Genomic DNA, 27,419 nt, shown 5'->3' with positions numbered 1-27,419 from the left:
ATTCAGGACTTGTGGAACCGATTCCCAAACTTGGTACCGGCCGGTTCCCAAAGGACAGAGAGTTATTCTCAAAGTTTAGCTTCTGGAACCGGTTCCCAAATCTTGGTACCGGTTCCCACATGACAAAATTCATCCTGAACTTGAAAATTCTATATATTTGGAACTCTGAAAATATACCATGTATATCATTGTGTCCTAAAAGGGAAACGATGTCTTAATGTATTGTTCTTTCCTTTTCGAATCAACAGTACTTTCCTCTTCTGATCAACCTCTGAATTACGCAATCAACGTCAAGTCTAATATGGTAACTGAAATTACAACTCGACTAGGACTTGTTTTGTTACAGAAATTTGCCAATTACAAAAATATATCTCACAATTAGGACAACACATAACCTATCACAATCACCACCACTTTTATCAATTTAGTGCAAAACACCGTCTTACACTACTCATCTACAGAGCACTCTCTTTCTATGCTCTCACTCTATACGCTCTCATTATTCGGTACTGGATGATTTCGCCGACCAACCGCAACCTCCAGCAACTGATTTCGCCAATTATCACCAAGCGACAATCAAATTACCTGATTAAATTAATCACATTTTTGTTTTGACAATTCAAAAGTTGGAGAAGGTTTTTTTTTTTTTAAAAAAAAAAAAATCAACATCAATTAAATCACTGAAGGAATCGACTGCTCGTTGAGAAAGAAGACATTAAAGCGGGCAAGTTTAAACATGCAGTTGGTTGCTCATTGTAGTGGACTCTAACTGATCGTTTTGTGTGTTGCGCCATCCGGAGTTGGTCAATTTTGAGTGGGTTGCAGAGAATGAGAATGATGAGATATGGAGACGACGATGATGATTTGTGAAGAAAAATTAGGGTTAATGACGGTGGCCATTTTGTTAACAAAAATTAGGGTTAACAACAAACGAAAATTTGGGGTTTAATCTAGAGCTTTTATTCATTTATTTTCCTAACATTTATATAGGTAATTTGTCATTTGAAATTATATCCTATGGAACGTGATAATCTTTTAGGGGGTTTACCATAAAAATAAAAGTTCAAAAAAATGGAATAGTTTAGAAAATTTATTGTAAAAATAAATATTCAGGAAATTTGTTGGTAGAGAAAGTAAAGTTTCATTTTTGTTTTTTTTTTTTTAGCACTTTACCTTATATTATATTATTTTGATATAGATTGTAAGTTTCTAGCACAAATAACCATTCCAAACTGAAGCAATAAAAACAGTTAACTTTCATAATTAATCCTTTTAACCAGGATGCAATATCAATACATATATAATATGAACAAGATTTGCAACCTAATGCTGGAGGAGAAACTCCCCGTCATGATATGATTGGACAATAATATTAATATATTATAAAAGGGCACGATGATCTAGTAATATCATGACACATCATTCGCAACAGTAAAAACGATGTCCTTCTCCATACAACTAGGAAAATTATACTATTACACTTTCTTAATGTAAAGGTGTAGCATAGGGATTCACCATGACTTGCGTCTTCTGTTTTGGTGCCACAGACATGAATGCCCTAATAGCAGGCTTAACCTTCTCAGCCATCTTCACCATAATGAAGAAAATCAACCTATAGAGAACCAGCATTCCTAACAAAATGGCAAGGTCAATCCACTTGGAGTAACCTATTTCCACTTGAAATCTCTCTCTCAGAATATATTCACCAGTGATTTTGTGTGTCGCTCCGGCTTCACTACTAGGAAATTTGAGTCCTTCAAACTCATTTTTATACAATCCTTGATATGCATACTTGTGGAAGGCAATGTAGTATAAAGGGTATCTCCAGAATGTGTCAGGAAGATCATTTGGTAACCTAAAAAACCCTCCACCCAATATTAGTAACCCTTGTAACCCTGCACCAGTTATTATGCCCATAAGGAAATTAGGCACTACACTTGCCACAATCATCATTAGGCTCTCTACCAACATCATACAAGCGAAAATCACCAAAGCAAAGTAGGTGAATTGTTCGTATCCTCTTTGAAGTCCGGTGAGGAAATAAGCAATAGATCCGGGAATCAGTGATATAAGTAACAAGTATGGCATAGAAGAAAGTGTGTTGCCGATAGCAAATGCACCTGAACCATAATGCCCATTTAATCTTTCTCTTTCAAATACCTGCAGGTTAGTGTCAAATAGATTTTAGGCATATATTCAACTAGTTTGAAGCATTTCACTAAGCTGAAATTAAAAGTTTTTAGGATTGAAGGATTTTGATGATTTTCACCTTCATATCCTCCACAAATGAAGGGAATCCACCAATGGCCATGAAAGTTAAGAATGAAGCACAAAACATAAGCATTGCACCTCTAGCCTGTAACAATGAAAACCATATACAATGATTAATTCAATGTAAAATTGATGATTAAATTGCATTGTGATCATCTAATGTTTTTACCTGTATTGAACTATAATTTAAGCCAACATTGTAGTAGATGGTGCCAAGACCTGCGGCCACTATGACATAGATACCAAGTCGAAGCCAGTAGTAGCCAATATCACGAAACATGTTCATGAAAGACCTCCTTGTAAGAACCAGGCATTGGGTAAGGAAATTAGCATGACTTCTTTTTATCAAAGCTCCACCTCCCTGAAAATGAACAATGTTTAATTAATTTAGTTAAGTACTTTTCTATTTATTTGTAAAATTGAAAAAATAAGATGTAATATGATTTGTGAATTGTTTGCTGACCTGTTTGCATATTTCAGCTACTTGCCTTCTAACTTCTGGATAACTATTTGATGATTTATATGAGTTTATAAGAGTATTAATTGCTTCCTCAGTGCATATCTTCCCGGCGGAACCTTGTTCAATGTCCTGTGTCAAAATTGTAGGTCATTGAAGCTTAAAACTTATGAAATAAACTATTAAGACTTATTATAGCGTGCTAAAAAAATACAAAATATATAATTACCTCATCGAAATCCTTGTTGATTGTTTTAAGAAAGTGATCGGCTGGATTCACAAGCGTTGGGCAAGGGAAGCCATTCAATGCAAAGAACTACATCACAAAGAATGCAAGAGGGATTAGTTGCATATGTATGCAAATTATACAGCAATGCATTATTGGACGGTCCAGATAATTTCACATACTGCTGTATGTGAAATGATTATAACACGCGTGCTATACTGCAGAGGATTCTGACTCATATAAATAAACGCTTGCAATTACCTCATTTGCTACGCTAGCAGGGCCAAAGTAGACGGTTTTGCCGGAAGAGAGAAGACATAGATTGTGGAAGAGAGCGAAGACTTCACTGCTCGGCTGATGAATGGAAGTGATGACAGTCCTTCCATCCTGCTGATCGAGCTCTGCAATTCGTTTCATGACATAGTATGACGCGGCGCTATCAAGCCCGCTCGTTGGTTCATCAAGGAAGAGAAGCTTAGGGTGTGTTAGGATCTCTATGCATATGCTAACTCTCCTCTTTTGTCCACCACTAATACCCTTAGCACCCCATCCTCCAATCCTTGTGTTTACACAGTCTTGCAATCCCATCTCTCTTATGGTCATTTCTGCTCTGTCCCTCTTCTCAGATTTGGACATGGAGTTTGGTAGTTGGAGCTGAGCAGAGTAGTACACTGTTTCTCTGACGGTTAAGGTTGTTATTAAGGTATCATCTTGTGTGACATAAGCCTGTATGGGTAAAAAGCAAATGAAAAATAATTAGTCTAGATATTTAGGGGAGTTATTCATAAACAATTTGTGATCGATTTGTGGAAAGACGGTCTCCAGTGGATCAAAATATTCATAAATATAGACTTGTATATTAATATGAGTCAAGTTTGTGCTATGTTTTTCGAGCTAGTAACGACAAATGAGCCGAGCCTAAGTTCATTTGCAACACTGTTAAGATTTGTATAACCATATTGATTATTCTTTATGGTCTACAAATCAATCAAGAAAATGTTTAGATCTTAATCTTTTTCCTTACCGAGGTTCCATAAGCCAATGCTTGTTTGCAACCATTAATCAAAATCTGGCCAGCTTGCCTTGTGTTCGAGCCTAATCTCCCTGCAATATGAGTTAAAGTCATGGTGTTTTTAGATACCGTAGAACCATCAACATACTGTAACACTTGTCTAAAAATAGCTCATAATTTTATTTTATTAGGTAAATACATTTCACACCCACAAATGTCTATTATGGACTCGAATATCTCACTATTTCTTTGTAGAATGAGAAATTATACTAAGTTGAATTAATGACCTACTGAGAAAATATCTCATAACTGGTAGATCAAAGTTATATATTTTTAACAAATCCACATGTTTACTCATATAGTACATCATATGACTGTTTATAAATCAGTAAATCACTGTCTCTTTCGGTCTATATTCGAAGTAACAAAAAAACAAGTCATTTGTAAAGAAAAACTAGAGATAAAATTCGTCAAAACACCAAAAAAGTAATAGACTAATCAATCTCTGATGATGAAAGTTTTTTGTTTTCATAGAATGTAAATTTGTGGCTATCATTGGATACGTTGGTGATTTTTCTTTTTTTCCAATTTCGTCATGTTAGCATGAAGCGCTCAATAATTTTATTGAAGCTTGATAGCAAGTCAATTTTTTTAAAAAAAAAAAAACCTTGAAGTGATTATGAAACAAAATGTATGAGTGAGAGAAAAAGTTGGTCCATTTGAATTTAAAATTGATCAACAATACCTGCTTTAACCTAAAGTGCCATGTTTTTTAAACTGTGACACATGTCTATTAGTATAATATTAAAAACTAATAAACAAAAATAGCAAAGCTTATTTAATTTTTGATCGTCATGCTGGTAAATCAACCATAAAATTTTTAAAGTTGAAGCGTTTGAGTGAAATAAAAAATTTAAATCTTCCATTCCATAGTGTATCCATTTATCCATTGAATGTAAAATCTACGGTTTTTCATTTTGTTCAAACTCTTACTCATGCAAAAATACTAAAAATAGAAGAAAATTGGAATGTATACCAGCTAAGGCATCAAGAAGGGTTGATTTGCCACAGCCAGATGGACCCATGATAGCCAAGACCTCCCCGGGGCGAGCGTAGCCGGTGAGACCTTGAAGGATGGATCTGCTGCCATTTTTTCCGTCGGCAACCGTAACCCACAAGTCCTCCCATGTCAAGAAAACCCCATCATCCTCCATCTTGGTTTCAACTCTAGGGTTTTGCACTAAAACAGTACTACTACTTTCTACCTCCAGTGGGTTCCTCCTAATTTCTGAGCTAGTTTTCATAGATCTCGAGCTCATGCACTGCAGTTCACTGTTGCTAACATGAGCCTGCATGGTGATATATATTTTTTGTATTTTGGCTGTAGAGAGAGAGAGAGAGGGGTAAATATTTTGGGCATGCTGCTTGTGAAGATTGGCAAGTGCATGTATATATAGACTTTTTGAGTTCAATTTGGAAAGTGAAGTGTCACAAAAATAAAAAAATAAGAGTGCAACATGTGAATCAACAGGACGCAGTTAAGAGAAATGTGTATGGACAAGAAATTAACTAAACTGATGGGGATATGAAGCCAATTACATAGTGACACATTGAAGAAGATGACTGGTATATATCATCTTGGTCTAATGGGGCTCAAACGTGATTCACGTTGTTTAGGTACGATATTTAATACGTTCCGAACTAGGCAGATTCAACTCATTTCACATCAGTGTGACCGAGGAAACATTTTTCACACATACATACATACATGTAATTAATTTACATATTGCATTTTTACAATATTTGCGGTTTACATGCATGCAAGTGTCATATCAAATCCTATTCACTATATTTGAAGTGATTAAAATTGTCAATGCAGGGAATCCAAACTCAATCGGTTTAGTGTAGTATGACAATTTCTATAATTATTAAGCACAATACATATTGTTGGGTATGATTGGTCACAATTAAGAAAGTTTAAATTACATAATTGCCAAGGACAAATGTATTAAGAGTTACAAACAAGCATTTTGATAACTCAAACTTGAGCTAACAATTAAAGTTAAATTGAATTTCAAACTTAATGAGAAAATTTTGAGTTGACAACTTTAAATTTGATGAATAATTGTTTAAATTCGTTAATTAAAATACTTTTATCTGGGTTCAAATGGAGATCAATGTCTTGTTCAACAAATTTCAAGCTTGAAAAATAATAATAATAATAATAATAATAATCTTGTACGAAGAACTAAAAAATAAATAAATAAAGGGTTCGATATCAATGAATTTCATCAGAATTAAGGATCAGTTATTCGAAAAAAGAAGTATGATGGAATTGCAATATTTATTTGATTTTAAATTTTCTTTGAAAATTCTATTACTTCCATATTTATAATACAATTAGTTATTTTGTTTTTCTTTTTTTTTTTAATTTTATTTTACCACACTAACTATTTCAAAGCCTTCCCTTTGCTAGGCCTTTTGAAATAAATGCGTGCCGCACTTTCACTAAAATGCGTATAGTCTTTTGCTATTCCGTATAAGTTTAATGTTATTTTTGAGCCATCACAACGTATCACAAATTCTACTATGATGACGACAATAGGAGCCATTAGCTTACACAGTTGAATATTAAAATTTAAAACCTCCTTTCAGCGAATGCATGCATCAGTTGGTGGAAGTTAAGAATACATGAGTTTCTTGTTTTAAATTTAAACATTTTTTTTTTAAGAAAAATGTTTTACAAAACATGACTAATGATGCAACATTTAAAAAAAGAGGTATATTGTCAACATTGAATGTAGACTTAGATGAATAAATTTTTCTATATTACTTTTCAAAATTAACAAAGATTTGCATATTTAATTATTAATTTGTCTTTGTTAGTAAAAATTCCTTCCGTCTCAAATTAAGTGTCGTTTTTTAGAACGGTTGTGAGTCACAGTTTTCAAAAATGATACTTAATTTGAGACAGATAGAGTAACACTTATTGTCCTTGTCTAGTGGTTAGGATGAATAAATTTTTTTATACTATCTCCGTCTCATATTAGTTGTCCATTTAAAAAACTTTGACTCACTATCACTTTTTATTTTGGTTATTTTTAATCATATTTTTTTTATATACTTATATACTATCTATATTTCATATTAGGTGTTTATTTCGATAACTTTGACTCAAAAAAATTATGAGTCAAAATTTTTGAAGTAGACAATTAATATGAAACTAAGATAATATTACTTTTCAAAATTAATAAAGATTTTCATGTCTATTAATTTGTCTTTGTTAGTAAATAGCACTTATTGTCCTTGTTCAATAATTAGGTCTTACAAGCATGACTGTACATAATAACTGGAATCGTACTATACACATGATTCCAAGTTTCAAACTTGGTATTTGTGATGTGTCCTTCTGTAACAACTTATGGGCCTAAGCTTAAATGCACCATTTTGACTTCATCTAGATGCCCACCCACCAAAAAATAGAAAATAAAAATTAATAATATTTGTGTTTGAATTCTCTTTCTTTAATTTGTTAGAAAAAAATTAGCCTATTTGATCAAATAAGTAAATTAAAAAATAATAATAATAATAATTACAGACACATTTATTGAGAAAGCTGAACACTCAACTTACGTTACCAAATAATGCCTACTAACCATTATCATACTGAAAATGTGGTGTATAAGAACTTGAGACCCACAGGCACAAGATTCATGACATGATTGTAATACTAGAACAAATTTATATTAAACTTTGCAACCCTTGAAAGGGTCGTGGCCCCTACTGAATGTGGACTAAATACCTTTTTTTTTTTTTTTGTACATACATGATTTTTTATTTTTTAAATTGAACTCCCTCGGCGGCTACTAAGTATGGATAATTTTCCTTATCTCAAACGCTTCATTGACACATTTTGAACATTTGACTAATGTATTTGAAATATTTGATCAACACATTCTACACACTTTACATAGAGAGCAACAAAGTAGTTTAGAGTGGTGAATACCTTCTCCACACTATCCTTTTTTAAAATAACTATTCCCAGTCCAAAACCAATTTATTAAATGAGACGGAGGTGTTACACGACTTAATGAGTTTTGTAAAGTTTTTCCTTAATTGTATTATAAATCTAACGAAAGTAAATAATGAAAATAAAATTTTAATTATGGTAATAATTCTTTTTGTGTTATGTGAATAAAAACAAGACCTAACTTTTTAAATAGAACTTGAGACTCAATATTATTATCCCAACATCAATATAATACATGAAAGATTTCAAATAATAATAATATTTCGTATAAAAGAATATTTAGTGATTGGAATATAAAAAACTAGAACTTGTTTAATATGTAACTAATATTATTGAATATAATATATATATATATATATATATTTAAAGATAAAATTATATTTAGTGATTGGAATATAAAAAACTAGAACTTGTTTAATATGTAACTAATATTATTGAATAATATATATATATATTTAAAGATAAAATTATAATTTATTATTATAAATAAGATGAGAACTGTATAATCTTTTCTCGTTCTTGCAAGTTTTTAATCCTACCTACACCAAGACCATTTTAATTACCACCCTACCAACCATTTAATTACACCGAAATTATTTATTTATTTATTTTATGCGACATGGAAGAGATGTACCATGTCATATAGTGGTTGGACTTTCCTCAAAAAGTTTAATAGTATGGAAAAGATGAATGTGGTCCTTAAAGAGTTGTTGGCCTTCAATCGGTGTGTCCTTGCGTTTCAGTCTCTGATCCTAGCCTTAAAATGATGTGTTCCGACTTTACCAATACGTCTACGTCCTACGATATTAGAGACCTTGTTACCATTATACTCCGAATGCGTGGCATACAAGGGTTTAAGGCCCACCTGCCCATATTCATGGAGATCATCACCCATATTAGTGTAATTGTGAGGTGGCGTTGCTCGTTATAAAAGGCCAAACCTTTAGAGCAATAGACTTTTCAAATTTATTATATTAGTATTTTTTAATAATTATTTTAATATTTTTTATAATCACGTCAATATTTTAGAGTTTTTTAATTTTAGTTATCGGGTGTACTTCAATGATACATTTTCGTTCTTCAAAAATATTAATATTTTAATATTTTTTAAATTATTAACAAAATTAATTTTTTAACTTTTTCGTAACAGCTATATCATACAAAAAATTTAAACAATATAATATTTATTATTAAAAATAATATTATACAACATGAATTTAAACAATACAAATTTAAACAATACGATAAAAATAAAAAAAAACAATACAATACGACATGAATTTAAAAATAATAATAATAATACAATACCATTATTAAAATCAAGTAGGAAAAACATAACAACTAGGAAAAACAGAACAATTATATGGAATGCTTGAGATAATCCTATAGAAAGCTTGAGTTATCGCATGAGTGTATAGATGTTAATATTTCATTTTGGCGTTCAATTAGTCATACTTTTCCGACTTGTGTTGGCATCAATTCTGGATCTTTTTACATGATTAACATCTCTTCAGCAGTTTGTACGTTTTCAATCTTTCTTAGTTTGTTTTGAAGTTCGAGTTGTCTGATCTTTTCTTTATCTACTTTGCGTGCATTTCGTGCTATTTGAGCGGCTTCATGACTTTTAGATTTAGATTGATCAAAGGCTATTATATGATCAAATTTGCTAATGAAATCATTTTGAATTTGATTAGAAGATGGGTTGGATATGAGGTGAATAATAGTAGAGGTTGATGTATTTATAAAGGAAAAATGAAAGGTTTTGTTTTTTTTTTTTTTAAATAAAAATAAAAATATATATATATATAATTATTTAAAAAAATTCAAAAAATAGGTTTTTGTGCCAATATAGTTGTTAAGGCACTGTTTGGGTCAGCCAAACAGTGCTTAAAACGGCTATATGTAATATTTTAAAAAGTAATTTTTTTTATAAAAATAAAAAAAAAAAAAAAAACACTTTTCTCTATTTTTTTTAAACATTTTTTGCCCAAAAAAGCCTTTAAGGCACTATTTGTGTCAGCCAAATAGTGACTTAATGGCTCTTTAGTTCAATTATTTTGAGGAAAAAATTAAAATTAAATTTTTTTTTTTTTAAAGCAAACATACCCTTTGGAATAGTATTCTGAGCTAAAATACTGTTCTAGATCAGAATAAAAAAATAAAAATAAGATGTAGGCCCTCGTGGCAGGCCCGCGGCTCGCCAAGAGGGACGCGATTTTCAACGGCCCATTCCACAACTCATTGTGAGGTCTAATCTTTGCCGATGCTTTTGGAGAAGTCAAATATAGAAATCCGGCCCAAAATCACTGAATTTGAGGCCATTAGACCTGCTCTTAGTGCTCTTCCACCTTGTTTGATTCCGAACTAGTAACATACCAATCATTGGCAGAATAAGACAATTTTTGTTTTCTTTTTAATGCACTGTAAGAAAAATTTTTACATTACTTATTAAACATTTGGATAGTCCAAATATCAGTGCTTTTCAAGATTTTTCTACTTCTTAAATTAAATAACATACATTATTTTCTCATTGGCCCTATAATAGTCACAATTTTTCTCCCACCAGAGATTGGTGCCATTTTTCTTTACCGTGACTCAAACTTCAACCTCCAACCTCTATTTCAGATTTAAACCTAAATAAAATTCTGACCATTTGTCAAAAAAGAAAGAATGTTGTAAGATATCTTATAGCTATAGTAAATAATTCACTAGCTGTACAAGAGACACAGTAGCTTTTTCTCGGTAACTATATTAATAAATATTAAAGAAGGGATCATACTATTGAACTACTGGACCTTTGGTGATTGATGACATGTTCTTCTTCAAACTTAATAAAAAATGAATTTATTGAAAAGAAAAAAAAATGGATTTATTTTCTTCGATCAACAAAATTGTGGGATGTTTGATCATTTGAATAACTTTTTAATAATTGAGAATGTTCCTAAAACAAATGTCACAGCTTCCATGAAATCAAATTTGCATGCTCAGGTCACATGGATTTAACAACTAGTTAGCCACCAAATCTGACTTAAAAACTCATTCATGGTAAACAAGAGTTATTCAAAAGTTTCACTAGCAACCTATGTAGTACGGATACGGACATGATATGACACGAATACATCACGTTAAATTTTAAAAAACTAAGACACAAGTACGATTACATAATAATATAATTTTATTTTTATTTTTATACATTTATTCTAGTATTATAAAACTTTAATAATTTATCATTTCTATACTAAGAGTTGCTATGAAATGAATTAGAAAATGAAATTATATCAATATTGTAATGATTTTCATATCATATATACCATTATTTCACTACTTTATCATGATAGTACTCATATTATTTTCAATATTATTGGGTAAGCTTGTGTTAAAAATGTCCAAAAAGTGTAAGTAAAGTATCGAAAAAGTGCCCGGAAAGTGTCAGCAAAGTGTCTGAAATAATAAAATTAATTTTTATTTATAGACACATATATGAAGTGTCAGACATGTATTCGAAAAGTGTCCAAAAAGTATCGGTGTCCAACACAAGTACGACTCTTTCGTAAAAATGTTCATACTTTCTAATTAGCAACACATTGAATTCATATAAACACGAGTTATAAGATAATTAATTGAAATAAAAAAAAATAAAAATAAAAATCACGCAATATCAAAGTTTAGCTAGTTCTAACCCATACATATTGACAATTCAATAACAATATAAAAAAAAATAAAAAATAAAAAAAAATAAAAAATAAAAAAAATTAATTACATTATAATTCAACTATTCTGCTTCATGTAGAGGTGTGGAATGTGGATTCACCACCACTAGTTCTGTTTTGTGAGAAAAACTGGCATCACATTTCAATGACCTTTTCAACATGATTAATTTAGGAGCCACACGCTCCTAAATTCAGGGGTGTCTCTGATACTGTCATAATTACCCCACAAGTATTTAACTTTTTCTTTTTTTAGTCCCTCCACGTGGGTATGTGTTATCATTATATTGAGAGCATTTAAATTATACAAATAATAAAACTAATGACACGAAAATTATACTAGAGACTTCCTTCATGTAGAGGGTTGAGGTGTAGTTGTAGGATTCACCATGACTTGTTTCTTCTATTTTGGTGCTATAGACATGAATGCCCTAATAACAGGCTTAACCTTCTCCACCATCTTCACCATAATGAAGTAAACCAACCTATAGAGAACCAACATCCCAAACAAAACAGCAAGGTCAATCCACTTGGAGTAACCTATTTTCACTTGAAATGTCTTTCTCAGAATATATTCAACAGTGATGGTGTGTGTTGCTCTGCCTTCACTACTACGAAATTTGAGTCCTTCAAACTCATTTTTTTACAATCCTTGATATGCATACTTGTGGTACGCAATGTAGTATAAAGGGTATCTCTAGAATATGTTAGGAAAATCAGTTGGTAACCTAAAGAACCCTCCACCTAAAATAAGTAGCCCTTGTAACCCTGCACCAGTTATTATACCCATTAGGAAATTGGGCACTACACTTGCCACAATCATCATTAGGCTCTCAACCAACATCATACAAGCGAAAAACACCAAAGCAAAGTAGGTGAATTCCTCTTTGAAGTCCGGTGAGGAAATAAGTAATTGATCCGGGAATCAGTGATATAAGTAACAAGTATGGTGTAGAAGAAAGTGTGTTGCCAATAGCAAATGCACCTGAACCATAACGCCCATTTAATCTTTCTCGTTCGAATACCTGCAGGTTATTATCAAATAGATTTTAGGCATTGCATCCAACTAGTTTGAAGCATTTCACTAAAAATTAAAAGTTTTTAGGATTGAAGAATTATGACGATTTTCACCTTCGTATCCTCCACAAATGAAGGAAATCCACCAATTGCCATGAATGTTAAGAATGAAGCACAAAACATAAGCATTGCACCTCTAGCCTGAAACAATGGGAACCATATACAATGATTAATTTAGGCTTATGTTACTATACGATTAATAATCAAATTACATTGTGATCATCTCATGTTCTTACCTGTATTGAAGCATAACTTGAGCCAACATTGTAGTAGATTGTGCCAAGATATAAGGCTATTATGACATAGATACCAAGTTGCAGCCAGTAGTAGCCAAGATTGCAATACATGTTCACAAAAGACCTCCTCGTGAGAACGAGACATTGGGTAAGGAAATTAGCATGGCTTCTTTTCATCAAAGCTCCACCTCCCTGAAAATGCACTTATATATACTATAATTCTATGGCAGTGGTATGTACACTTGAACATAAGCAATGTTTGATTAACTTAGTTATGTAATTGTCTATGTATTTGACAATTTGAAAGAAATAATAATATCCTATGATCAATGAATTGTTTGCTGACCTGTTTGCATATTTCAGCTACCTGCCTTTGAACTTCTGGAAAACTATTAGATGATTTATATGAGTTTATAAGAGCAATAATTGCTTCCTCTGTGCATATGTTTCCTACTGAACCTTGTTCAATGTCCTGTATCAATGATAACTAACAATTTATCAAAATTCTTGGTCATTGAAGTTTTAAACTTAAATAATTTAGTATCAAGACTCGTTAAATTGTGCTAAGAAAATACAAAATATATAATTACCTTATCAAAATCCTTGTTGATTGTTTTAAGAAAGTGATCAGCAGGGTTCACAAAGGTCAGGCAAGAGAAGCCATTCAATGCAAAAAACTACCTCATGAAGAATGCAAGTGTGATTAATTAGTTGTGTATATATATAAAAGGCAAATAAAAGGCAAATAAAAAATAAATTCAGTATAAATAAGTAATCTAGACATTTAGGGCTGAAAATGAAACGAGTTATTACAGTTTGGGATCGACTAGTTTGAAGACTGATTGGAATTCATTCGTTTAAGTAAACAAGTTTTTGAGCTCCATCAGTAAACGAGCCGATCTAAACATTCATAAATATAGGTTTGTTGTATATAATTATGAACTTTTTGAGCTAATGACAATCCCAAACGGAATCACAAACAAACGAGTCTGAGCTTGAATAGACTAAAACTCGACTTAACTTGATTCATTTACAACTTTATGAAGACATTTATAACCATATTGATTACTCTTTATGCTATATTTGGTGTGCAGGAATGGAATGCCCATTCCAACCATTCATTTGTTTGGTATGCAATTTAAAGTGGGAATACCATTACATTGGAATGAAAATTCATTCCACAACTAAACCTATGGAATGACCATTCCATTCCCAAGTAATTTTTTTTAAAAAAAATCAACTTCCCAAAAAACCCTCATGTTCCAAGTCCAAAAACCACCATTACCTTCCATCACTGTAATACCCCTAATTTTAAAAGGATGGTCTCGATATTTATTTATTTGTTTTAATTACATTTTTAATTGTTTAATTGATTATTTGACTATTTGCTTATGTGTTTAATTGAATCAAGTGTTACTTGATTAATTAACTATTTGTCTAGGTGTTATTTGTTTTATTTGTTTATTTGATTGTGTGCTTAAATGTTGTGCTTGATTAATTGTAAATTAAATGATTAAATGTTTTGTTTTATTTTATTTTATTTTATGGTTATGGTTATGGTTAGTAGTAATGGGCCAACCAATTAGGTCTCTTGGACAACTTGGATAGGAGGTTTGATGGGTATGGATAATTACCCATGGATAGTTGTATATGTATATATATAGATATATATGTATATACATATATAAAAAAGGGAAAGTAATTTATTAATTACTTCTATAGTAACTTAGGTATTAATATTTAATCTAATGTATATATTTTATATATTTATATAATAAGGATATACATAGATTTATACATATCATGTTCTAAGTTACCATTTAATATTATGGTAACTTAAGTGTTATTAAATAATTTGTTAATAAATAATGGGATGTATATAATTTATTTATTTAATAAGGATATACATAAATTATATATATAACATATTTTACGTTACCTTTTTAATATTTTATTTTCTTTATTAAGTTGACTTGGATTGGAAAAAAGAATAGGGTTATTATTTAACCTATAAATATATAACTATAGGTTGAAAAAAGGGGTTAAAATATATCACATAATATATTTTAGAGAAAGAGAGTTAGAAAGAGAAGGAGGAAGAGGAATGAATGAGGGGAAGAATCTTTAGAGAAGAAAATCAAGGAAGAAGAAGTTTAACTTTTGATCTGAAAGTTTAAGGCAAGTTCTTCTTCTATCTCTTTCTCTTTGATTCGTGTTTCTATACATACCTAGGAAATTCCAGGATGCTTAAACATTAAAACTAAATAATTTTGCATGTTTAATTGGATTAGAATATAGGTTTAATGAATTTGTTTCTTGGTTGCTCTTATTGTATGAATTGATAAATTCATAAATTTGATCTAGTTTCTTTATGAATTTTTTTTCATATATTAAATGATGTAATTTCATATCTGTGTATTGATGGAACTTAGAAACATGCCTTAGAATCCTAAAACCAATAAAGAATAAGTTCACAGTAGAATTCTGGGTTGAGTCGCGTAACAGTGCTCGAACCGCTGTTACAGTGCTCGAGCCTTGGGATCAAAGCTCGAGCCATGGATGAAAAGCTCGAGCTATGGTTAGAAAGCTCGAGCTTGGAAGGAAAAGCTCGAGCAATTGGATGAAAAGCTCGAGTTATGGTTAGGAAGCTCGAGCCTTGGATGTAAAGCTCGAGCCTTGGGATATAAAGCTTGAGCCTGAGATAGGATGCTCTAGCCTTACTTGAGAAATTTTCGTAAACAGCGTTAAATAGATCTTATTTAACTTTGAAGGGTCTTGAACATAAAATAGGGACTAGGTATGAGTTTAAATAAATTTTAAATAGACTTGATCATAACGATGCTTGCTATTTGAATGTTTTAAACAAACGAATGGATTTAAGCTTTTAAATTGTTCTAACAATTGAGATTAAATATGTAGGATGAATTGGATATGGAGAATGCTTACTTGACTGTATAATAAAATATCAGCATGTTTAAGATTCAGTATGTGTAGAATATGTGATGTAGGAAGTTTAAATAATTTATAAGTCATTCCTATTTTGTGATAACATGATATTATATTATTATATTTATTCTGGATTATTTAAGGTATTTTCTTAATTGTTATATCAACTATTGAATTGTGTGGATATAGTGCACCAATATGGGATGATGGTACTCTAGGGATGGATTAACTTATCAGTTAAGTCCTACCTATTTTGTATAAGGGAATGGATTAACTAAAATGTTAAGTCCTACTTATATTCAAGTCAGGTCAGCTAAATAAGTTGAATGACTTATAGAGGATTACTTGTAGAAGATTAATTTATACTGTTGAATGCAATTAGCATATGTCTCTATCCTTGTGTTGTATTTGGATTGTGAGTTTAATGAAAGGATTAATGACTTGTTTTGATTTATTGTGCCCTTCACATGTTGTTTAGATAATATATGCTTGATTGCTTAGATATATTGTGCCTTTCACATGATGTTTAGACAATACATGCTTAACTAGTCATCCTTGCTTGTTGAATCAACCAAACACACACACACCATTTGCCCTCATTAATCACTTGTCAATGATATAGAAATGCATTGCTTGGTAGTGATCTCTAAACCCCAAGATCTCTCTTTTTCTTATTTACTCTTAATTGCATTTCTTTTGTTATCATTTTGTTTAATTTAGTTGTTCTTTAATCAACTAACTAACCAATTATTTGATCACTCGACCTACTAGCCCTAATTGTGATTCCACGACATTGCTCGATCCTCATAATTCCTTGGGCCGATCCCTTCTCACTCATACTACATAGTATAGGTCTTAAGTGGTTTATAAATTTAAGTATGATACTCACTTGACACTAATTTCCAAATTCAAAGTGTTATGCATTATTTTGTGCACACGTTCGGGTCGCATCACAGCTTTTGGCGCCGTTGCCGGGGATTTGTTCATTAGATTTGGCAACGTCGGATTTGTGGAATTGATTAGGATTAGTACTCTTTTGATCGTGTCTTTACTTTATTTTTATTTTTCTTTTTGATTACTTATTGTGTTGATTACTTAACTAGGTGCATTGTTGGAGAAGAAGCAAGCAAAGGAGCAATCAAGCAAGCAAAGAAAGTAAAAAGAAAAAAATTCTAAAATTGCTATACTAAGCTTAAAAATTTGGAATTGAAGTGCTAAAAGACCTTTGTGAGACTTTCTTTACTTAATCCCTTAGTTAAATCGTCGGCCCCGCGTGGAGGCTTATTTTTTATTGTCTTGCATCATTGTTGTTAATGCATGGGAGTATAAATTAAATATTTGTGGAAGAAGTTTAATTGCATTGTTGTGAAGGCATAATGTTTGTCATTCTTTGTGTTTTGCATTGTGCATGCATGGACGTAGTTCATTGAGACCAACTCTTGTTCCTCTTGATTTGCATCTTGAATCTATCGTTAGAAATCCTAGGGGAAGAGGAAGTTCAAATAGAGCTAATCTTTCAATGGATGACCATAATGATAATCATGTTGAGGACCTTCGTCACATAGACCAACAAGGTATCTTTCATCCCAATGTGCACAATGAGAACATACAAGTACCATTAGGCATGCCTAGGCCATTCATTCACCAACCACCATAACAACAAGGCCAAGCTCCATATGGAATACCAAGGCCAATGTATGCTCCATAACCTCCCATCATCAATCAAGGAATTCAAAACCAAGGTGTTTATGTTGCACCTCAAGTAGCTAATCCACCTCTTGCTTTAAGAGACCATTATGTGCCTAATGAATATAATGCACCTACATGCATCCAATTGCCTCCATTTAGAGCACATCATTATGAAATCAAGCCACAAACCATTCAAATGCTTCCTAACTATCATGGACTTCCAAGTGCAGAACCTTACAAGCATTTGGATGAGTTTCTTGAAGTATGTTCCACTGTAAAATATACGGACATGCCGGAAGAGGTTTTAAGACTCAAACTTTTTCCATTCACCTTAAAAGATAAGGCAAAGTATTGGTTTAAAAATCTTAGGCCCTTTTCAATCACTTCTTGGGCAGAAATGCAACAAGAGTTCTTGAAGAAGTACTATCCGGTTTCTAAGACCAATGCCATGAGAACCTCAATTCGAGAATTTTTACATGGGAATGGAGAAACGTTTCATGAGGCATAGGAACACTTCAATGAATTACTTAGGAAGTGTCCACATCATGATATGCCCAAATGGCAATTAGTTCAATACTTCTTTGAGAGCTTATCGGACAACTATAAGGGTATGGTTGATGCTTCCATGGGTGGCTCATACATTGATAGGCATGAGGATGACGTGTGGCGTCTTTATGAGAGCATGAGTGAAAATTCTTTGCATAGAACACTATCATCCAACAATGGTAGAAATTCACAAGGTATAAAGAGTGTTGGCTTACATCAAGTCGACCATTCAAATGAAATAGCGCCGAAATGAAGTCTTTATCTCAAAGGTTTGATCAATTTTTGATTAACCAAAACTCGGCTAACCAAGTATCTTCCTTCCCTAACCATTCTCATCGTGCATCAAATGAAACATGTATGACTTGTTCTAGTGTTCTTCATTCTACTTCTTATTGTCCTCACAGACAAGTGCAAAATGAACCTAATGAACAAGTCAATACAGCTTTTGTGAACCAAGGGAACAATCCTTATTGTACTCACTATAATCTAAGTTGGAGGAATCATTCGAATTTCTCTTGGAAAAACCAAGGAGAGGGCTCAAATCCTTCCCAAGGCGGTTTTCAAGGGAAGTACATTCCACTTCCACTTTAAAACCAAGGATCCCCAGGTTATAGACCTTATCAATCACAAGGGAATCAATTTGCTAATTCTCATTTTCCCAACCAATCTTATTCCCAAGGTAATACTAGATGTCCCGCCTTTGAAGAAAAAGTTTTAAATGCTTTGGGCACTTCAGAGGCTAACACTCAATTGCTTCATTCTCACTCTCAATCTATTGCGAAGTTAGAAACCCAAGTAGGGCAAATAGCAAGCACTCTCAATGCAAGAGAGAAGGGAAAAATGCCTATTAATGACCCATCTAAGCAACAATGTGTTGTGGAAACCCATTCTTCATCGGAAGGCCACACCATTGAACATGTTAATGCGGTGACTACCTTGCGGAGTGGTAGGATTGTGGACAATCAAGTTGGAATGTCCAATGAAGAGAGTGAACCGGTGCAACCTCAAGTTGTCACCCATCCCATTTCACATCCCATTCCTCCTTCATTGCATATACTTGACCTTGTAAATGAGAAAGTTTTGAAAAATGTGCTTGAAAAAGAAGTTTTAAAAAATGATGTTGAAAAAGTTTTGTTGAAAAATGATTTGAAACAAAATGATTTAAAAACTTCTTGTGTTGAAGAGAGTTCAAAAGAAAACTCTGAAAAAGTGTTTGAACCAAAGGTTCCATTTCCGGATGCCTTAAAAGGATCCATTTCAAAAGACAAGCAAAAGGCAAAAACCAATGAAATCATGAAAATGTTTAGGCAAATGAAAGTTAATCTTCCACTATTGGATGCAATCAAGCAAATTCCAGCTTATGCCAAATTCTTGAAAGACTTGTGCACCCAAAAGCGGAAGAACAAGAGCCAAACACCAAGAAAAGTAGTTTTGACGGAGCAAGTAAGCTTAATTTTGCAACATAACACTCTTCTAAAGTTTAAAAACCCCGGTTCACCCACTACATCATGCATTATTGGTGATCATATCATTAATCGGGCGCTTCTTGACTTAGGAGCAAGTGTTAACCTTCTTCCATACTCGGTTTATGTCATATTGGGCCTAGGTGGATTGAAAGCGGCGTCGGTAGTTTTGTCACTTGCCGATCGATCCATTAAGAAGCCTAGGGGTATAATTGAGGATGTTTTCATTAAAATTGACAAATTCTTCTTTCCCGTTGATTTCGTTGTCATTGACACGGAACCGGTTCCTAATCCTAAGAGCCAAATTCCCATTATCCTTGGCCGTCCTTTCTTGGCAACCGCTAATGCCAACATTAATTGTAAGACGGGGATAATGAAGATCTCATTTGGCCACATGAAGGTGAAGTTGAATATCTTTAATCCCACACCCAATTCATTTGACAAATATGAAGGAGAGGTTAATGTTGTAGATAAATGTCATGATCTTCAATGTCAAGGAAATGAGCTTTTGTGTAAGACTAAATCTTCAAAAGAATCATCTTCAACCATGCATTCTCAAAGTCTTGTTTCAAATTCTTGCTTTGAAAGGGCATGGAAGCCCAAAGGTTGTAATTGCATAGACAAAGGACCAAAGGTTTCTTTTGAGCTTAATCCAACAAGTTCTTTAAAGAACCATTTGTTGGGTGGAGTTCAAAGCATCTATCACCCCAACAAGGAGGGGATGCATTATAAGATCTTTGATCAGGGCTAAAAGAGCCCAATGTCTTTCTAGAGACGTTAAAGACTAGCAAAAGCATTCGTAAGATGTCAAAACCCTATTCCTCCCATATTTCTATCTTTCATTTCATTTCTTGCGAAGTCTAGATACTTATTTTTGGCTCATATGCATTGAAAGGAACTTTGATGAGGATTGCATGAGCTTTCATGTCATTATTGAGCATTCTGCATAGTTCGATCGATCTCAAACCTGAGTTCGATCGATCGAACTCCATTCTGCATCCAACATTTAGAAAAAATTTCGACCTACAGAAACTTGCATCCAAATCACCTATCTATCCTATCTTTCGAATTAACTCTTAGATCGATTAAGAGACCTTCGATCGATTCAACTTCCAAGTTCGATCGATCTCATGATTCAACACTTAGAAAAATTTTGAGCCTGCATCAACCTGCATATTTCACCTCTCTATCTCATCGATCGAAACATTCCAAGATCGATCAAGAAGTTCTTCGATCGATCCAACTTTCAAGTTCGATCGATCTTCAAGTTCCAACACTTAGCCAATTTTCTGAGCCAAAAACCTGCATATTTTTGCTCTCTGTCTAATCGATCGAACTCTTGTTTCGATCGATCTCAGTTCTTCATTTTATTATTTTGACTTTGTTTTGACTTTTCGAATTTTAAAAATCCAAGTATTTTCATTTTTATTTTATTTTATTTTTTTCAAAAAGTTTTCAAAAATTCAAAAATATTTTAATTAGTTTTTAATTATTATTGTTTATTCAATTAAAAAAAAAAAAACCATAAATATTTTATTCTAGTTTATTTTATTTTATTTTTAATTCTAATTTTTAATTTTAGTTTTGCATTTTTCAAAAATTTCAAAAATCCAAAATTTGAAGAAAGTTCATCAAAGTTCAATCGATCTCATTTGAAGTTCGATCGATCAAACTCTGTCAGGAATGTTTTTAAAATAGACTTGAAGGGTCCCAAGATCGATCATTTAGATCGATCCAACCCTCCAAACCCTTACTCCCCTTATCACCGCCGCATCCAATCTCATCCCCTCATCTCCGGTGACATTTTCGGCGAGATCCAAGCTCACATCTACCTCTCTCATCTCGGATTTCTCACCCACTCTTCGCATCCATTTCTCTCCCTTCAATTTGGGTAAGATCCGAGATCTCACTTATGATTTAAGCTTCAATATGATGATTAGATGCTTTATATGTTGCATTCTTGCTTTTTACATGATTGAATCTCCATTTTTGAAGCTTCGAAGCATTGGGTTTCCATATATATATATGTGTGTGTATATGCTTCGTATATATATGTATATGTTTGATCTATTTTGGGAGGATGGGCCATGATTGGGTGATGGAATTGATTGATGTGTTGTGTTGATGGGCCCACGAACACGTTCGTGTGGGCCCCATGCTTCCAAAGTCACAGATCTGTGACTGTTTATATTCTTCGCACAGTTCGATCGATTGAACTTGTATCTCAGGTCGATCTTGAGAGATCGATCAAACTCATGTCTCTGATCGATCGAAGTTGTGAGATCGATCTCACTTATTTTCGATCGATCCAACTTTTGTGATCGTTCTCACTTCTTTTTGTGATCGATTGAACTTCACAGATCTCACACACACACTTCATTCATCATATCTTATGTTCATGCTATCATATCTATGCCCAATGCCTGTGATATTCCACATTGGATGCATTTTATACTTACATTGTTTAGCATGTTTCATATCCTGCCACTTGCATAGATTCATGTTATATTTGTTTTGTCTATTTTTACTTGACATACATGTTTCTACATTGTGTTTAAACTTTCTTACTCTGGTACTAACTCCCATTGCAAGTTTTTCTTTTTCTTTTTGCAGGCGATGGTTAAGAGGAAGACCGTTGCCAATAGGCAACACGGGCCCCACCGACACATTAGACCACTGACAGAGGAGCCAACAGAGCCCTCTCATGCACAGGAGGAGCCAGCACAAGCTACCCCACCTCAGTCACCATCTCATGAGGCTGAGGATGACCATATGCCATCCACCTCTGCAGCTCATCCTGTATTTACACCATCACCATCTCCACCGCATACTGGAGCTGAGCATTCACCTATACCAGCTCAGCCAGCTCATCTGGAGCGTGATAGGCCCTCGCCTAGATATGCGCATATGACGGTCGACCATGAGTCAATATTCGACACGACCTTTTTCTCCCGATCGGTGCTGACCCGATCCGCTTACCATTACATTATTCAGAGGGGCCTGGCAGCTATTCTTGCCCCAGTCACAGAGCCGGTCTACCCGCGGTTGGTGCTGTTGTTCTACCAGAACCTTCGACCATCCCCGCGTACCACAGTAGAGCTGGTCACTTCTGTAGATGGCCATCAAATCACCATCACAGTGGACTCACTAGCCCGCTCTTGCCACTGCCCACACCGCTGTCCTCCAGAGCTTCAGGACACATATCCGAGGCTATACAGGCCTTCTTACGCCGACATGGCGGTTTTTCTTACAGATCACCATGCCAGTGGCGAGACCTTCGCCACTCGGACATCCTTTCCAGATGACCTTTGATTTATCGATTCCGTGCTCTTCCGGAATATATATATGGCAGGGCACAAGATTTAGAGGAGTGGCGATTATCTGACAGCTCTCTACGCCTTCTACACCGGGCACTGGGTGTCCATTCCCGCGCTCATCTGGAGCCTGATGAAGAAGCTATATGATGAGTACATTAGCAAGGAGACACCCGGACGGGCTAAATCTCTTCCATTCAGCCACCTCATCACCCAGATTTTGATAGACCAGCGCTACCCCATCTATCCTCGGTAGCACCCTGAGAGAGGTTCATGTCACTTTCTGAAGAAGGACTGGACCAAGAGCTACAACGCTATTATTTCTAGACTGCAGGACCACGCAGTAGTAGCTGCAGAGGAGTTAGAGGAGGAGGAGGCACAGACAGAGGCCCAGGCAGAGGCACAGGCAGCAGCAAATCCCGCAGCGGACGACGTACCAGTCGATCTAGCTGCCGATCATATAGATATTGACTTAGAGCGCCCTGCAGACGACGCAGAGCAGTACTCTCCAGCCAGGTCGCCCATTCACGACCAGGAGCAGACTCAGGAGTTTTCTTCTGACTCTTCTATGCCTGAGGCTCCAGATCTGACCCCCGGCTTTGGAGTACGTCTGCAGACGTTGAGGATACTATTGTTGCCATACGAGCTGATCTCACAGCCCATAGAGCTGATTTTGCTGCCTTCCACACGGATGTCGCGACCATGTTCCAAGATCTATCCAGAGATATCCGTAGAGCCCGACCTGCCTGTCCTACCTCATCCTCCTGAGTTCCGAGTTCCTTCTATCTCATGATCCCTCTCTCCTGTTGATACTTTACTTTTGTCACTGTACATTATTATTTTTACAACCGGTCTGTTGGCTTTGATATTTTTGTTGTACCTGCACTTTATCTATTTTATATATCTATTTTTGCTATGGATGTCATATGATTATATTCTCATATCTGTATATTTGACTCCATCAGGTGCATCACAGTGACTTCAGTGAGAGAGTGCTACCCAATTTTCAGGACCACCCTTATACCTCTTTCATCTATTTATCCCATTTATACTTGCATGTCCACTGTGCACTAATTATCCCATTTTGTTATCTGATGAGTTTATCCAAGTGCCAATTTTCAGGGCCACAGTTCATCCTAAGTTTGGGAGGGCCATGCCACCCACTTCGGATACTTCAGTCCCGATCATTCTATGCCTTAGTTGCACTGGTATATTCTTTCCCTTATTCTCTTGCACATTGAGGACATTGTGCCATTTAAGTTTGGGGGGAATGGAGTTTTGCAATGTTAGTTTTAATTTTAAAATTTTGAGCATGACTTGTGTATTTGAGGGATATTTCTATGATTGGTCCATATCTAGCTATGATTTTGATCTTTTGAGGACTATATTGCTTAAAATTTAAAAATTGCTTAACTTGAGAGTCCAATACTCATTGTATGTCTTATGAATGCCATTTAGGAGTAAATTTTTCGAAAGATTGATATCTTACTTGTGCTTGTGGTCCACATCATCTTGATTTTGTGATTGCTTTGAGATTTATTCTAGGATTCTACACTAGCACCGGCGCACACTAGCATTCATTTGTGGGGTACATGCTTTGTTAATTATTGAATTGGTTATATTCCAATTGGGCTAGTAGTGTATTGAAAGCTTTCATTCTTGATAAAAGTGGATAACAACCCCTTTTCACTAAGAAGCCAGGATTCTAACCTCATCAAGCACTGAACTTCTCGTGCCGAAGGTGGAGGGCCCAAACTCTAGGTTAATAATTGAACTAGCTAAAAATTAAAAAAAAAGAAAAAAAAAAAAAAAAAGCAAAAGCAATAAAAAAGTGAGGACTTCTCCCAAAAGGTGAGAAGTGGGAAATAATTAGATGGTTGTTGTCTTGATTTGTAGCCTAATTGATTTGAGCTTGTAAGTCTGTAGGGGTATTTGAATGCCTAATTCCCTAAAGCCGTCTGGTTTGGGAGTCATTGACCTAACGCTCGACCTCATGAATCGCTAGAAAGCTTAATAGATCAACACATTGCACTATGCTTCCATCTTTGATCCTCAATTATATATATATATATATATATATATATATATATATATATATATGAGTGAAAAGAATAAGCGCACCTAGAACAATAAAGCTTTAATAAAAGGTCCACTTTTTGTCTTGATGATCGGTACTAGATTTGTGTGCTAGTTTGAGGGTAAGGATGTGATTAATTCTTTAGTTGGCTTAGATAGCAACACATTTGATGCCGGTCCACTCAAAAGAATTCTAGAGTTGTTTTGATTTGCATGATCATTTTCTTGATGTGTGGAGGACCATACTTGCTTCTTGATGTTGAGATTTTGAGAGATTGCTTGGAAATGTTTGAAAAATTGCATACTTGAGGTAGTTTTCTCCAATGCTTGTTTGCAATATTGGTACCTCTTTTGAAATAATGAGCTTAATGTTTATGGGTACCATTTCTGGAAACCCTCACGAGACTTCACTCGTCTACTAGGGGTAACCTAGGGGTTTAAAAGGCTTATTGCATATGCTAAGTACAATCGTGTTCCATACGAATGTGGCGTTATCGTTTATTGTTTTCTAAACTCATACTTGTATAGTTGTTCATTTCATTCCTTTACTTTCTAGTTTATTGCTAGGGACTAGCAATATTTAAGTTTGGGGGTGTGATGAGCGTTGAAAAGTGCGTATTTAAACCCTTAAGCTCAGGCATTCTAGTACCTTTATCTATCTTACTTTACCGTTTTAGATTGATTTCGTATTATTTCCATTTTCAGGCACTTCTCCCGAAAATAAGCTAACTTTGCTAAATAAGAGCTTAATTAAAGCAATTCTGGGATTAAACAAAGAAATGAGCAAAGTGGAGAAAGAAGAAAGCAAATGAAGCCAAAGATGGGAAGCAGCAAAGTTCGATCGATCCAACTTTAAGGTTCGATCGATCAAATAATGATCGATCTCAGTACTTCAAGATAGATCCAAGCATTGGCCCAAAAGCATAAAGTCCAAAAGTTCGATCGATCCAACACCACCCTTCGATCGATCGAACACTTTTGTTCTTATTCAAATGATTGATCTTATCCACAACTGTACCATCCACTAACCACTTTTGTCCTTTTCCCAAAAATATTTTCCCAAAATATCTCGGATTTTGTCTTTTCCCAAAAAGCTCAACTAGTTGGATCGATCTAGCCTAAGTTCGATGGATCTCAGCCAGTTCAATCGATCCAAGTCCAAGGTTCGATCGATCGAACTTACTCCAGTGCGAAAAAGTTAAATTTCCATCTCATTGAAAGTTGTCCTTTATCCAATCATCAGGGAATATTGTGTGCATGAACCTAGCTCATTTTGGGTGTCATTTGACCTACCTATATAAGGATAAGGATTGCTTTTTACAAAGAAAGCCAATATCATTATCATATCATCTCTTGGAGAGCAAGCTTAGAGGAAGAGGCTAGAGACACCATCGGAGACTCTTCATCAACCAAGGAGTAAATCTCTTCCATGGAGTTAGCCCTTGAGGGTTGGAGCAACATCACCATGAGTGGTTAGACATCCTCTTGGGGCTAGAGTTCGCCCCTAACATACTTTCTATATCTTAATCTTGTGTATTATTGAGGGATTAGTGCTGTAATTGATGCTTTGACACTTTAACATATATAGATCTTGTTTATTCAATGATTTATGTGGTTTAATGCTTCCAATTGATCATTTCATCATATCCATATGTCTATGTATGATAGAATAGATGTTCATGTGCTTATCTCTAGATTTTGTGTTATTGATGTATGTCTATGTGTATTGATGCTATAGATTTAGAGATTGTCAAAACATAGTGCTTAATGGAATGCTCTTGTGATTTTCTTGATGGTTCATACTTATTCCTTGATGGATTGTGCCTCTCCCCTAGTTTATTTTCATGCTAGTAGTGTAGATGTAGTGTAGTTGTAGTGTAGTGTTAAATGGGAGGACAATCCATGCTTGTTATTTGATGATCCAAGTTTTTAAATGCAAGTAGCATATGTCTGTATCCTTATGTTGTATTTGGATTGTGAGCTTAATGAAAGAATTAATGACTTGTTTTGATCTATTGTGCTTTTCACATGTTGTTTAGAGAATATATGCTTTATTGCTTAGATATATTGTGCCATTCACATGATGTTTAGACAATACATGCTTAACTAGTCATCCTTACTTCTTGAATCAACCAAACACACACACACACACCAATATTACAACACACCATTTGCCCTCATTAGTCATTTGTCAATTGTATAGAAATGCATTACTTGGTGGTGATCTCTAAACCCCAAGATCTCTCTCTCTCTCTTACTTACTCTTAATTGCATTCTTTTGTTATCACTTAATTCAATCTAGTTGCTCTCTAATCAACCAACCAATCAATTGTTTGATCATTCGACCTACTAACCCTAATAGCGATTCC

General features: G+C 34.2%; 2 protein-coding genes and 1 pseudogene across 2 annotated transcripts; all 3 read right to left on the bottom strand.

The window, feature by feature from the left end:
• Positions 1 to 1,233: 1,233 nt before the first annotated feature.
• Positions 1,234 to 5,403, bottom strand: LOC132294261 (ABC transporter G family member 1-like). Its single transcript, XM_059792048.1, has 8 exons — positions 5,003 to 5,403; positions 3,979 to 4,058; positions 3,216 to 3,680; positions 2,958 to 3,044; positions 2,735 to 2,860; positions 2,441 to 2,632; positions 2,270 to 2,356; positions 1,234 to 2,160 (listed from the first exon to the last, which is right to left on the bottom strand). The coding sequence occupies exons 1-8, from the start codon at positions 5,319 to 5,321 to the stop codon at positions 1,486 to 1,488; spliced, it is 2,031 nt and encodes a 676-aa protein (XP_059648031.1). The 5' UTR covers positions 5,322 to 5,403; the 3' UTR covers positions 1,234 to 1,485.
• A 6,088-nt stretch (positions 5,404 to 11,491) lies between these two features.
• LOC132294260 (ABC transporter G family member 1-like) lies at positions 11,492 to 13,205 on the bottom strand. The gene is made up of 3 exons (XM_059792047.1): positions 13,017 to 13,205; positions 12,835 to 12,921; positions 11,492 to 12,728 (listed from the first exon to the last, which is right to left on the bottom strand). The coding sequence occupies exons 1-3, from the start codon at positions 13,191 to 13,193 to the stop codon at positions 12,537 to 12,539; spliced, it is 456 nt and encodes a 151-aa protein (XP_059648030.1). The 5' UTR covers positions 13,194 to 13,205; the 3' UTR covers positions 11,492 to 12,536.
• A 4,899-nt stretch (positions 13,206 to 18,104) lies between these two features.
• On the bottom strand, positions 18,105 to 18,203 carry LOC132298091 (small nucleolar RNA R71; annotated as a pseudogene).
• Positions 18,204 to 27,419: the final 9,216 nt, after the last annotated feature.

This window comes from Cornus florida, unplaced genomic scaffold (assembly GCF_030987335.1).
Source record: "Cornus florida cultivar Cherokee Brave unplaced genomic scaffold, ASM3098733v1 CherokeeBrave_3.0.0_Hap2_Chr02, whole genome shotgun sequence".
Lineage (NCBI taxonomy): Eukaryota > Viridiplantae > Streptophyta > Magnoliopsida > Cornales > Cornaceae > Cornus > Cornus florida.
The sequence above is the reverse complement of the archived record's forward strand: the minus strand, read 5'-3'. Positions and strand labels throughout refer to the sequence as shown.

Bases quoted from the DNA above. Each gene is read 5' to 3' on its own strand.
- LOC132294261 (XM_059792048.1), bottom strand. From the start codon at position 5,321: ATGCAGGCTCATGTTAGCAACAGTGAACTGCAGTGCATGAGCTCGAGA. The intron at 3,045-3,215 runs GTAATTGCAAGC...TTTGTGATGTAG, and splicing joins CTGCTAGCGTAGCAAATGAG to TTCTTTGCATTGAATGGCTT. The intron at 2,861-2,957 runs GTAATTATATAT...ATTTTGACACAG, and splicing joins TCAACAAGGATTTCGATGAG to GACATTGAACAAGGTTCCGC.
- LOC132294260 (XM_059792047.1), bottom strand. From the start codon at position 13,193: ATGAAAAGAAGCCATGCTAATTTCCTTACCCAATGTCTCGTTCTCACG. The intron at 12,922-13,016 runs GTAAGAACATGA...CCATTGTTTCAG, and splicing joins CAAGTTATGCTTCAATACAG to GCTAGAGGTGCAATGCTTAT. The intron at 12,729-12,834 runs GTGAAAATCGTC...AATAACCTGCAG, and splicing joins CATTTGTGGAGGATACGAAG to GTATTCGAACGAGAAAGATT.